The 12,335-nt window shown below is 34.7% G+C and overlaps 1 protein-coding gene across 1 annotated transcript; it reads right to left on the bottom strand.

Moving 5' to 3' along the window:
- Positions 1–1,662: 1,662 nt before the first annotated feature.
- LOC113282832 (protein ETHYLENE INSENSITIVE 3-like) lies at positions 1,663–5,329 on the bottom strand. The gene is made up of 2 exons (XM_026531940.1): positions 5,167–5,329; positions 1,663–4,296 (listed from the first exon to the last, which is right to left on the bottom strand). Exon 2 carries the CDS (start codon positions 4,144–4,146, stop codon positions 2,182–2,184), a length of 1,965 nt encoding a protein of 654 aa, XP_026387725.1. The 5' UTR covers positions 4,147–4,296; positions 5,167–5,329; the 3' UTR covers positions 1,663–2,181.
- Positions 5,330–12,335: the final 7,006 nt, after the last annotated feature.

A 12,335-nucleotide genomic window follows, 5' to 3' on the forward strand; every position in this document is an offset into this window, starting at 1 on the left:
TTTGCTTGGTGCATTTTCATTGGAAATTAAAGTTGGTGGATGGCAGTGAAATGGTGATTCATGCTCCTCCCCTATCCTTTGTTTTCTTCTTGAATTATTTCAGAGGAAAACAAAAGAGACTGTCCTTTTTGTTGGCTTCTTTCACTGCACACAAATTGGCCACACCATCTCCTTTTTGGTACCAGGGATATTCCAGATTCTAGGCCTATGACTCACCCTGGTTTTCCTATAAGCTGAACCTTGATAACAGTATAGAATCATACTTGAATGCTCTGAGATACTTGCATATACTTACAGTAGAACTTCTTTAAATTAATCATTTGTCAAATATATTTTTCATCAAAGAGTTGAAAAAAAAAAAACTTCCTTGGATAATGGCATTTTTCTGATATTGATTATGCTTGCACAAGATAAATTTGTGTGATGTAAGATGGTTCAAAGACTGCTAATCTAGAGAAATTATAATAAATGTAAGAATGATATATCCATATCTGATCTGGTTGAGCAAGTACTCATCTGATTGACATTGCACATTTCCAGTGCACCACCAGCCAGTAAAATACTAAGTTAATGGTGGTACCACAATCCGGCTTTTACCCACGTGCTGGAAAGTAAAAGTCATTTGTGGCGGCTAATAATATCTCTAATACTTTACTGTGTATTAATTAAGTTTCTCACGTTGAGATAGAGAATGGAAAGAACTAGGAAGCATAGAAGAAATCAACGAAAGAAAGAAAGAAAGAACCAAAGGAAGGGTGAAAGTGAAGTGTCTTTATCCCAATCCCCACCACCACCACCACCACAGCTTGCTTGACTACTTCTCCCCCACCCCAATCCCACAATGTGGATGGTTCTTCTTTATCCGACCCTACATTTCCACTACTACTACTTTGGACTCGCTCACTTTCCTCCCCCAACATAAAAATCTAGTCTGAAATCTAACCCCTGTTTAATTACTAAAAACCTTTTAAAGAAATTTGACATTTTTCTCTGTTCATTTCCATCCACTCAATGTCCTTCTCACTGTTGAAAAGTCTATCTAACAAACCCATAATTAGAAATTGCACGAACACAAAGGAATTTTGACACTGATTGTTTTTCTATCCATTGTGTCTGTTAGCGGAAAGTAAAGAGAGAAAAAAATGAAAAGAAAACAACAGCCAGCCTTAGCTGTCTGTCTACTCACTTTGTGTGATGAGGAAATGAGTAGAGTGTGGAAAAATGGATGATAAGAAGTTTATGAACAGTATAGTACATGACAAACCTAACTTCAATTGATGGGAGAAATTCATGGACGCGGAAAGTGATTGAGAGGTCATCAAAGGGGTGAAATGAAATGAATCAAGTCAACAACTAATAACTTGGAAGTTCCGTCTCATGGTCAAACAAGTTGAATTTATATGAGGTAACTCATGACCCATGAGATTTTGTCTAAGATAAAGGAATGAATAAGACAGTATCATATAACAGAATGAAGCAAATATCAAATGAAAACAATAAATGATCATAGAGGAACATATCACATGATAAACAAATGCAGAAGTTGAGATTATTATTATTTCCAAGCAATGTTAAAAAAGAAAACGAAAGGGCAACCAGGATTTCATGATTAAGCAGAAGCAGCACCACAAAAGCATGTGAACATGGGTGCAAATCAGCAAATTGAAAAAAGCAACAACAAACACTCCAAGCGTACTTAAAATTACTATATATTACATTAGTGATATTATAATTTATAATATAACTTATAATTAAGGTTCTGCACCACCAAGAGTCTACAAAGTAAAAAAAAAGAAAAAAAAAAGTAACAAACACCAAAAGTCTGATGAAGCATTTCCCAGGAAAGCCTGTCGTAGACATAAACCTTAGAGATTCTAGACCTAAAGGACGCCTAATTCTGACTGAAAAAAAACCAATGGCTTCTTCAGATTTTTGAAGAAACTGGCAAATTGAGAACCAACCCACCACAACTAGTAAGCTAAATTCATGAAGCCAACTAAGATCGTAGAAACTTCACCTGATTGGAGTCGAACAACGTCAATAGCAACCCTTCCTCCTCCGTTTGTACAGTTTATCCAGAGAAAAAAGCTCCTCGACCTCAATTCAAAGATAACAGCACCCCCATCAAGAAACAATATGAAACCTTTCGTCACTGTCTTGTTTTTTTGGTACTCCGTTTATTCAGAGATACCACAATGGAGAATTGTTGTTGTCCTGTTTAGGGTACGACTCCATGTTTCCTCTAGGCATAACCTCTTGGTAATCAACGGATGCCATATTGAAAGGAGACCCAAATCTGAAATGATCAGTAGTGATTTCACGTGGGTTTGAGTCGAAGGACTGCTCAAACTGAATTTCCTCCACTGGAAACATGTTCTGGTTCATGTTTTGGCTCATGGGAGTGTTCTGATTCATGTTCTGGCTCATGGGAGTGTTAACTGCATTGCTGGTTTGTTCATAGATGTGACCAACCCCCATACCAACAACGCCTTGGCCGTAGAATCTTCCATCAAGTTGCACTTTGTTCTGTGTAGGAGTTTGATTACCTCTTACCCCACCAATGCCTCCATGATTAGGATTCGCAACCTGCGGAACATTTGTATCATAGAATGAAAATAAGTCATTAATCATGTTCTGCCCATCTTCCGGAATCCCAAGACTAGATAGGTTGAATGAAGGTGGGGTTGAAGTTGGATTTGGGTTAGGATTTTGACTTTGGTTTGCATTAGATGGAATAGAAGCTGGGATCGACTGCGTGAATGGCATATTGAAAACCGGTTGTGGCTTCTCCTCATTAATCTGAAAATTTGATGAGATTCCAAAGCCTTGAGAAGAATAGCCATGTTGGCAAGATGCCTGGTGATTGTTTCTCGAAGTCTTATCAAGAAATCCAACACGGTAATCGCTGTAAGGGCATGCTTTATACTCACAAGTATAAATTTTGTTGTCCACCACGGTCTCCAGATCTTCCAAGGGCTTCCTCTTCCTGATGAAATCTGAGTTAACCATATCTCCCTTCATCTGAGGAGGTGTTGGCTGAACCATGATTCTTTCCTTTGCTCCAACAAATCCCCCTATGCCTCCCAGATTAAACATATTCATATCCCTGGGCTTCAGCTCTTGTACTTCCATGTTTGACTCATCTTCAACCCCTTCAACATCATATTCACTGCTGTCACTGATGGTGAAGGATCCACTGCCACCAGCAGAAGACATAGGGGGGCAGATCCCAGGATGGAGTTTCCTAGACAAGGTTTCTTCTTGGTTAATTATAGCCAGCCAAGTTGCACTCTCCTTTGCTGTCATTTTGTCCTGCAAGCACTTAGACTGCCTTACAAGCTTTCGGATCTTGGCAATATCTGGTGACATATGCTTGATCACAGCAGTCAATACGCTAACCTTCCATGCCTTCTTCAGATCATGAGGCTTCTTGTAGGGTGGAGGACCTTGATCTTTTGGTAAGCCCAATTGAGTCCACCATTCCTCATCTCCAGAGGGCCACCATGGTGGTGAAATACCCTTCTCCAATGGGAACCGCCTCTGAGGAGGGTCACAGTGCTGCATGAGAGCAGACAAGAGAGACCCAAGTGTGGTGTCCTGAAGTTCTTGCAAAGTATGAGGGGTAGACGCTCCAGCGTTGATGTCTTCGTTCATGCCAGGAATTGCATGATCTGCCTGGTATTTGGCGATCGCTGCTGGACCATTTCGATCAAATCTAACTTTCTCCTTCCACCAGGCACGAAGATTATCAGATGCTCCACTCACTGGCTTACCCTTCTCAGGGATGATCCCATACACGAAACCCTGAGCTTTGCACACCTCCATCATCTTCAACATGTATTTGAGAATTCCATCTTGTGCCCTTGACATCTTCTTCCTGCGAGCCTGCTCTTGCGATTGACGTTGTTTAACACTATCAACTCCTTCCTTTCCTTTGTTTTGTTCTTTGAGACGCCTTAAGAGCATTCGATCTCTCCACATCCTCCTCTCGAGTTCGTCAACATCCATTTCTTCGTCACTATAATCTTCTTCGACAGTTGCCTCCGGTTCATTTTCAGGAGCAAAATCTGGTTCCACTTGCGGAACAGATGATAGAAAATCAAGATTTCCATTGAAAGCACCCATGTCTTCAAATATCCCCATCATTTTGAAATCAGAAAATTAAATTCAAGTATATCTTTGTTTGAAGTATACTGTTTCGATCTCTAAGTTTCCAAAGCTTCAACAGGAAAGTATTCCAATTGAAGGTACAAGCTAGCAATCAAACCCCAAGAGGAGATCAAATCATGAATTCCCCTGAAAAAGCAAAAACAAAAGCATACACATATAAGAATAACACATACTTAGTTCATTCAGAAAGAAAAAGAGTAATAATAATTCATCAATAATCAGAATTGACTTTCACATGAAGATGGCTGATTCAATCAACATCAGTTTCTACTGAATTACTAAAAACATGAAACATTATTACTAGCAGAACAACTAAACAGAAGAAATTAAACTAGAAAATCTATCAACATCACCATCATCACACAGATAATCAAAGATTTTTATTCTGAAACTCAAAAAAAGAAAAGTAACCAAAAAGCATTCAAATCATCAGAAATTACAAATATAAATCACATCTATATCCTTCAATCCATTTTCTCAGTTCAGATTTATTCCCCAATTTCAAATCCATGAAAAACAGATAATTGTTATTCATCTACAGCTAAACTACAAGACTTATCAAGAATTACTAGACAACAAACTCTACACAAACACAATCCAAGACATCACAAAAACACAACCAAAATTAGTCTCTGCGAAGAACTCAGAGCTCAGAAATTTGGAGTTGAAATTAGAAAACTCAGAACAATGAAAAATAAGATTCCATTCTCTGATATTGATTCTGATTCCATTGAAAAACACAGAAATGAAAAAATTGATACGAATTCTTATGATATACATACAGAAGAAGAAAGATCTAGTATCCAACACCAATTTAGTTTTCATTTTCAACCAAAATAAAACTCAAATCAAGCTTTCAATTCACACAAACATTTCATAAAATTCAAGAGATCATTTCAAAAACAACAACAACGAAACAGAAGCAGAGCTTTCAGAAGAAGAAGAAGAAGAAACATACAACAAATTAAAGCTTGAGAGAAGAAAGAGTTCGTGTACCAGGGTAATATCTTAGATAATTATATTTCTCCTTTTCGTTTCTGCCATTAATTTTTCTTCATCATCGTCTCAGAGAACAAGCAAACAATTTTTTTTTGTAGAGAGAAAGAAGAAGAAGAAAAGAAAGAGAGAGATCTGAAACCCCTTAACTAAACAATTGATTCTTCTCACATGTATATAGGTCCGTGAAATGGTAAAAAACTCTTTTTAACTACAGACTTAAGTTACAGATTTTGTTGTTTTTAACTCTGTTTGGTTAAGAAAGAGAGAAGAAGGCTTGTGTAAGCAATTAAGCTACCTGATGAAGAAAATAAATAAATTACTAAATTAAAATACAAGAGGAGTTTTTACGTTTTTGTAGGGGGGCACGTGGACATTTAACCGTGAGGATCGGGGTATTTATTTTTATTTTTATAATAAAAATAATAAAGCGTGGTGATAATAATTAACTCTTTTTAATGTTGTTATTTAAGAGTAAAAATCTCTTTAGGATTCCATCATGAAGATGAAAATTTACACTAAATATTCTATTTAATCGCTTGTATATTCTTACCTTGTCATTTATTTTTGTTTCTTGAAAATTGATGCTTAACAACAAATGGAAATATATTTACCCATTCACTGACAAGGTTATGGAAATTGGTTGGGGATTTTAAAAATTAGTTATTTGTGTGGTTTAGCAGATGGGATTATTGAATTGCCCGTAATTGGCCATTTTTGGGAAGTTAAAATGAGGCAAAATTGGATAGTTTTGTATAGCTATTTTTGAAAGAAAAAGGTACTTCAACTAAGGATACTTTTGTATTTAACAGATTAAGCTGGTACTATTAAATTTTATTTTGAAAAATTTATTGAGTAATTTGGTAGTCATATTTATATGTGTTGGGCAGTCTATTTTATTTTAAGAATAAAGCTTTCCAAGGATATGGAATTTTAGAAGTGCTAATTCAAGTTTGTTTCATTTTTACACATAAAAATAAAAATAGAGAAAAAAAATCAAGCAGAATTACAATTTTTTCTCATTTCTTTAAAAATTATTTAAATAAATAATACACTTTAGTGGGACACAACGAGGAGTATAATTTCATGCAGTTGTTAATGATAATTTTATTTTAATAATTCATATTATGGTTATATTTTTTTTTATGATTTTATTTATTTATTTATTTGTGTAGGTTTTTTTTTTCTTTTAGTTAATTTTCTTCAGTTTCGAATAATATTCGATCATGTTTGCTTTTAAAGGTATTGGTTTGACTAGAACTATTTAAATGTAAATGAGGAGAATATTATTCAATTTCTTATGAGATGCGTTACAAGAAGAAAAAAAAACGTATGAATGTATATTTATATCTTCTGACAAACCAGTTAAGTTAATTTGTCGTTTCCTGATCGATGCGACAAATTTAGTTTCCCACTTTTGGGATTATATGTACAATCGGTTTCTCAACTTTGGCGTTTTTCGCCGATTATTAAATATTACCAATTGTAATTCTTCTTGAAGACTTTTTTTGTTTGTTTGTATTCGTTGTAAAAAGAAAATAGAATAAGTTACTTATATTTAACAATAACTATTTCAATTTGAAAGAATTCCTAATGAGAGTTACTTATTTAGTGACATAAAAACACAATGAATCAAAGACCAAGCTAGTACAATTTCTTAAAGTCGGATAACCAAAGAATTAAAATCTACCAATCTTGTTGTGTGATACGAATTTTCTTAAATTGACATTAAATCGAATAAGAAATCGTTTTTTTTTTTAATTTTGAGTTTAATATCTAACAGTCCTTTAAAAATACAAAAATATTTCATAATAATTAGTAAGTAATTCTTATTAATGCGGATGGATATCTTATATGATCCGATTTTTACGCAAAATTTATAAATGGTGATCTGATCAAACTCTAGTAACAAAAATAAAATATCTCAAGTTTAATTCGGAAAATATTTTCTTACGAAAACCTCGCACATTCATCATATACTGAAACAATTGTCATCACCTGAACTCCAGCGGAATTTCAATTTTCATGAACTCCTATTCAAGGTTTTAGAGCAATATTGTGCAATTTTTATGGTGTAACTAGAGCAAATTTTGAGGTTATTTAATTACCAAGTTTTTGATTACTACACTAATAATATGTTGTTGTGTGTTTAAGCAAAGGATGTCGGCTTTCAAAATGCGTAGCCGCCGCATTAGCCATCTGGACTCCTCGTCTCCTCCTCCCCATGTGCCTATCATGTCATTGGCCACTGGGTCCCACCTTTGTGGATCCCACGATTTCTCGAATTGGTGCTTGCTTCCAGTCTGTCTGACCGATTGTATTTACATCGTATTGACACTCTTATCGACAGGTGGCAGTTTTCTGTTCCACTTCTTATCCGCTCTTTTAAAAGCAGCAGTAAAAAGCTGTCCCCAAAAGGAAAAAATGGGAGTTGATATATCCGGACTGGCAGTGAGCCCCTGGTGTGGTACTACATCTAGCCTTTAAGACGTCTCTGAGCTATATTTGGTACTGCACTGCAGTTTCAAGTGTTACTTTTAACCTAGTCATTGGTGCCTGCGGTCCATTACAAGATCTTACAAGATAACAAATGATAGTGATTTAATTAGTAATAAATGTGATGAACGGCGGCTTAGAGACGAAATTAGATCTGTTTCCATGGGGAAAGAAACAAGCAGGTGAGCAAATATCCATGGTGGGGGAAATAGGGGGCTCCTGGAGTGTTGCCCACTACCAAGTACCAACAATGTAATCTCCTTAATCTTTTTTGTTTTTGTTGTACGGAACTGGGAAACAGGTAATGTGAAAACCAAATCGGCAAAATTAAATTACATCTGTTTCTGGAAAAAAGGTATTGTTATTTTTCCAGAAAACGAGGGAGTAACATCTTCTATTGACGTACAAAAAATATCTGATGAAATTTTCTACGGTTAGTCTAGAATTCCTGGATGATATTTTTTTGACACTAAAAGTTTTATTCATTCTCACTATCTTTACCGATCAAAAGAAGAAAAAAAAGTTTTGTTCATTCCGCTGGCGTATGGACGAAGAATATTGGATCCCCACTGCATCAGGGCATTGATTTTCGGTGACGTGAGTTCAGCGAGAAACTTGAATCTTAACCTTCCACTAGAGTAAGCCTAATAGACGATTGATCTAAGTTCAAAACTCACAGTTCTGATTGTTGTTTTAGTGGCACAGTTGAATTCTCTAGGGTAGAAAGTTATGCCTAGCTGGTTTTGCTGGGTGATGTTAGGAGTTTGGGGGTGCAATGAGCTGTCCAGATATGTAGACCGTCAAATGAAGCCCATGATTAAAATTTGGAAGCTACTCTATCCAATTTGACAAATTGTTGTGTATCACCACCTAACTTCACTTTACCCATGTGGGTGCCTACGTAGACCACGCAAATAGCCATTGTTGGCCAGTTCTCCATCTCCAAGCACAATTCATTAACAAGATAGTATTATTAACCCGCCTAACTCTCCGGGTTGTGGTCAGAAATTGCACATACAACCATTTTTTTCCCGAAAAATGGGTCATTTGTCCAAATATTTTTAAAACATGGTTCAAATGGACGAGTAAAAATTATTATGGGTGAAACGGACACCAAAAAAATAGCAAGGATGAAACTGGATTCATCATGACTTAAACTTAAAAAATAGCAAGGATGAAACTGGATGCATCCTGATGTAAATTAAAAATAAGAAAAAGTATTTAAAAATGGGTAGGATGAAACTGTTTACATCCCGGCTATTTTTACATTTTTATCCATTTAAACAGTATCAAAATCTAAATGTCCTTTTCACTCAGGAATTGTTGATTTTGGTCTTTTTAACCAATTTTGTATTTTTTTTCTTCTGTAGATTTATAATTTAGATAAATGTCAACCGCCGAGATTTTACTGGATCAGCAATTTCTCATGTAATTTGATAACCTTATAATTATGGACTTTAAGAAATCGATAAGGAGAAGATAAAGTAACCATGAACTGATGATAAGTGTTCTTCATTAAAAAAAAAAAAGATTGGCAAGTGTTTAGAGATAATCAATTACATTTGACCTGAAAAATGTGGTCCATCTATTCTCCAAGGTATGATCTTTTATTAATAAACTGTTACTACTAGGTTTATGAGAACGACACGCAGAGCGTTATCAATAATTATCCTCTATTTAATTAATTAAACTTTTGTAATTAAAAATGTCGAATTAACAGTTATCACACGAGCTTAATTTCTGTTAAATAAATCGTAAATGCTACAAAGTACTTTTGGCTGTGCTAAGCAAATTAGTCTTATGTAAAAAATGATAAACAAATTAAATGCGTTCGTAATTATGTGTTGATGACAAGATGTTTGATGTTAAGAAAAGTTTCACCTTGATAGAACGACCGATAAAAACGTCCATTCTGTAATTACATGTTTTACACATTTGCTAACAATATTTCACTTTTGATCATGGCTGCTAATAGGAATACCAGTTCATTGTGGAGTACACCAAATTTTATATTGGTATCCTATATAAGATTTGGTAACCACCTCAGTAAAATTAGAGTTCTAAAATCGGTATCTGAACGACGAATAAAAACGTGCATTCTCATGCCCGTAATTACATACCAACAATGTACTGACTGTTATCATGACTGTTAATGGTCCTACCAGTTTACCGGGAAGGATACCAAATCTCATACTACAAGATTTGGAATCTTAGATAAGAATTCGCGTCCTCCCAAACAAACTTATACCCATGTTTTAGCAATGCTGTTTGTGATGTGGTAACAGACCAGTAATACTCATAGTAGAACATTAGGTATGCAGATTATTCTCACTAAAAAGATCATTGCATCCAGCAACATGTAACTTTCAGCATCTACCTATTTGGTTTTAAATGTGAATTATTCCATGTGATTGATTGATACTAAAACCAAACTGATAGTAATGTTATAAAATGGGCTAATTTTTTTTAATGAAAATATGTTACAAGTGAGGAAATCATTATGCAAAAAAAAAAAGTAGTTTCCTAACTAAACTTCACTTGAGTTTCATTTAACTCCCAAAGTGTAAAACAAGTATATCGATATAAACATGTCATTAAAACTTGAACTAATTGAAGCAATGAAGAAGGGTAAAGGGTGGAGTAAACTTTATTTTGTAGCAATTTTTGCTTTAACTTTTACCAAACTAAAAGCGGAAAAAGAGAAGTACGATTATGCTCGGAGTTTCTTTATGATTTTAATTCCAGTTCTCCGAAATAGAAATCTTCTCATATCTTAGCAAACCAATAATTAGCAAGAAACTTAAGTTATACTACTATAGTATAGAGCTGGTTAGGTTCAACGTACAATGTCAATGTACTATTCTTCAACTGCTGCCAGTGGAATATTAATTTCTTTTAATTACTTAAAAAAAACACACCAAAATGCTGCCCGAAATATGTTTATATGCCATCTAACAATATTAGGACTGTTGGCCAATTCTGGTCCATCATGTTTAGCAAAAAGGTATTTCCTGTTCGGAAAATTCATAGATGTGATCTCAGATACCAGTCGACTAGACAACCCTACAGCTGGTTGGTCCATATAGTGGTATCAAGCTCCACAACTGTACATGCAAAATGGAGAAGACAAACCAAGCTGAAGGACGTATCCTTATAACTTCTGCACATAAGTGTAATTATCGAAGATTACCAATCTAGGCATCAAACACTTTCATCGAAAGAATATACCATCTCAAGAAAAAAAAGCCTAGCCATTTTATTAACTGGAATAGTGCAGACAGTTACCGCTGCGACTGGAGGAGCAGAAAGCCAGGATCAAGTGTCGCAATTGCATGAAATGGTATTCTAATGCAACTAGATAGCGTAAAATGAGTGGAAATATATTAAGCTGGCTAGCTTTAAGCATTTAAGCACGCACATAACACAATGTTGTTAGTAAAATTAATTTGTAATGCAGTTTTGTTACATTGACAAGGAGCAACAAGTGGCAAACACAAGAAAAAGATATGTATAAGCTAGCAGTACGTACTCTCTCCTTAATTATACAAGATTGATTAACAAAAGATAATAGAATAAGATAATGAAGGGGACATAGATGAGTTAAACAAATGCAGAATCAAGAGACAATATCTAGGACGAGAAAGATCTTCTACCTTTTTCTCTCTGTCTTTCTATCAAGTTCAGTGTATATATACATACCACATCGGCACATCAGTTGAAAACTATGGACTGCACATCTTAGAAGCATTAGAGATCCAACAAGAATGAAAAAAAGTTTGGGGATTTTTAGTTAACAAATTAGTTAATCAAACAATTTTCTTTTTAAATCTCTAATTTTGGACAGAGATACATATACCATCTAACACATTTACATGATAACTCAAAGACGACACATAATTACCGTAAACTTTTATTTTTACTTATACTCATTCCGTTTCTAAAACAAAAGTACAATCATCTTTTCGATTTTAGTAATGTTTAAGCTAAATTACCGACTAGCTGCAACCTATCAGTTAAACTAAAACGAGATAAAACAAGACCGTATCTCTTAAATGAGATAGAGCAAGAAAATGTATATTCATAAGAACTACTCCTTCCGTTTCAAAAGAATAGGCAGGTTTGTGTGCAAATTTATAGACAAACCTGCCTATTATTCTGAAACGTAGGTAACATTTATTAAGTTTGAATTCAATTCTTACTTGTAGGAGTATTTCAGTTTAAGATTAGAGTCCAAGGAGAAAATTTTGATATTATAAATAAATTGTGAGGTAAAGTCAGATCACTATTTTAATTAGTGGGAGTGAATTAAAAAATCAAAAAATGAATTATTTAGGCCATAAATTAAGCTGCTAACTACACAATTATTCCAATACTTAATTAATAATTATGTTTATATTGGTATAAGGTCGTCTATGTACAGAGTATAAGGGAACCCCCCTCAAAAGAGCTTGCATGTTAGCAATAGGAATAGTTTGGTCTTTTGATTGTGTCTTTTCTTGTGTGTTTATTGGGGTTAATTGGGATGACAGCTATCTCGATCTTTGTGTTTTTTAAGGCTACCCAAGAGTCGGCTACCAACTGATCCGCAGACAAAGTAAAGTTAGTTAAAACCGTTTCTTTCTGTTTACGTACATTTTGTAGTTGTAGTATTAATCATGATCATTATTAATTAT

Source organism: Papaver somniferum, chromosome 5, assembly GCF_003573695.1.
Source record: "Papaver somniferum cultivar HN1 chromosome 5, ASM357369v1, whole genome shotgun sequence".
NCBI lineage: Eukaryota > Viridiplantae > Streptophyta > Magnoliopsida > Ranunculales > Papaveraceae > Papaver > Papaver somniferum.

Bases quoted from the DNA above. Each gene is read 5' to 3' on its own strand.
- LOC113282832 (XM_026531940.1), bottom strand. From the start codon at position 4,146: ATGATGGGGATATTTGAAGACATGGGTGCTTTCAATGGAAATCTTGAT.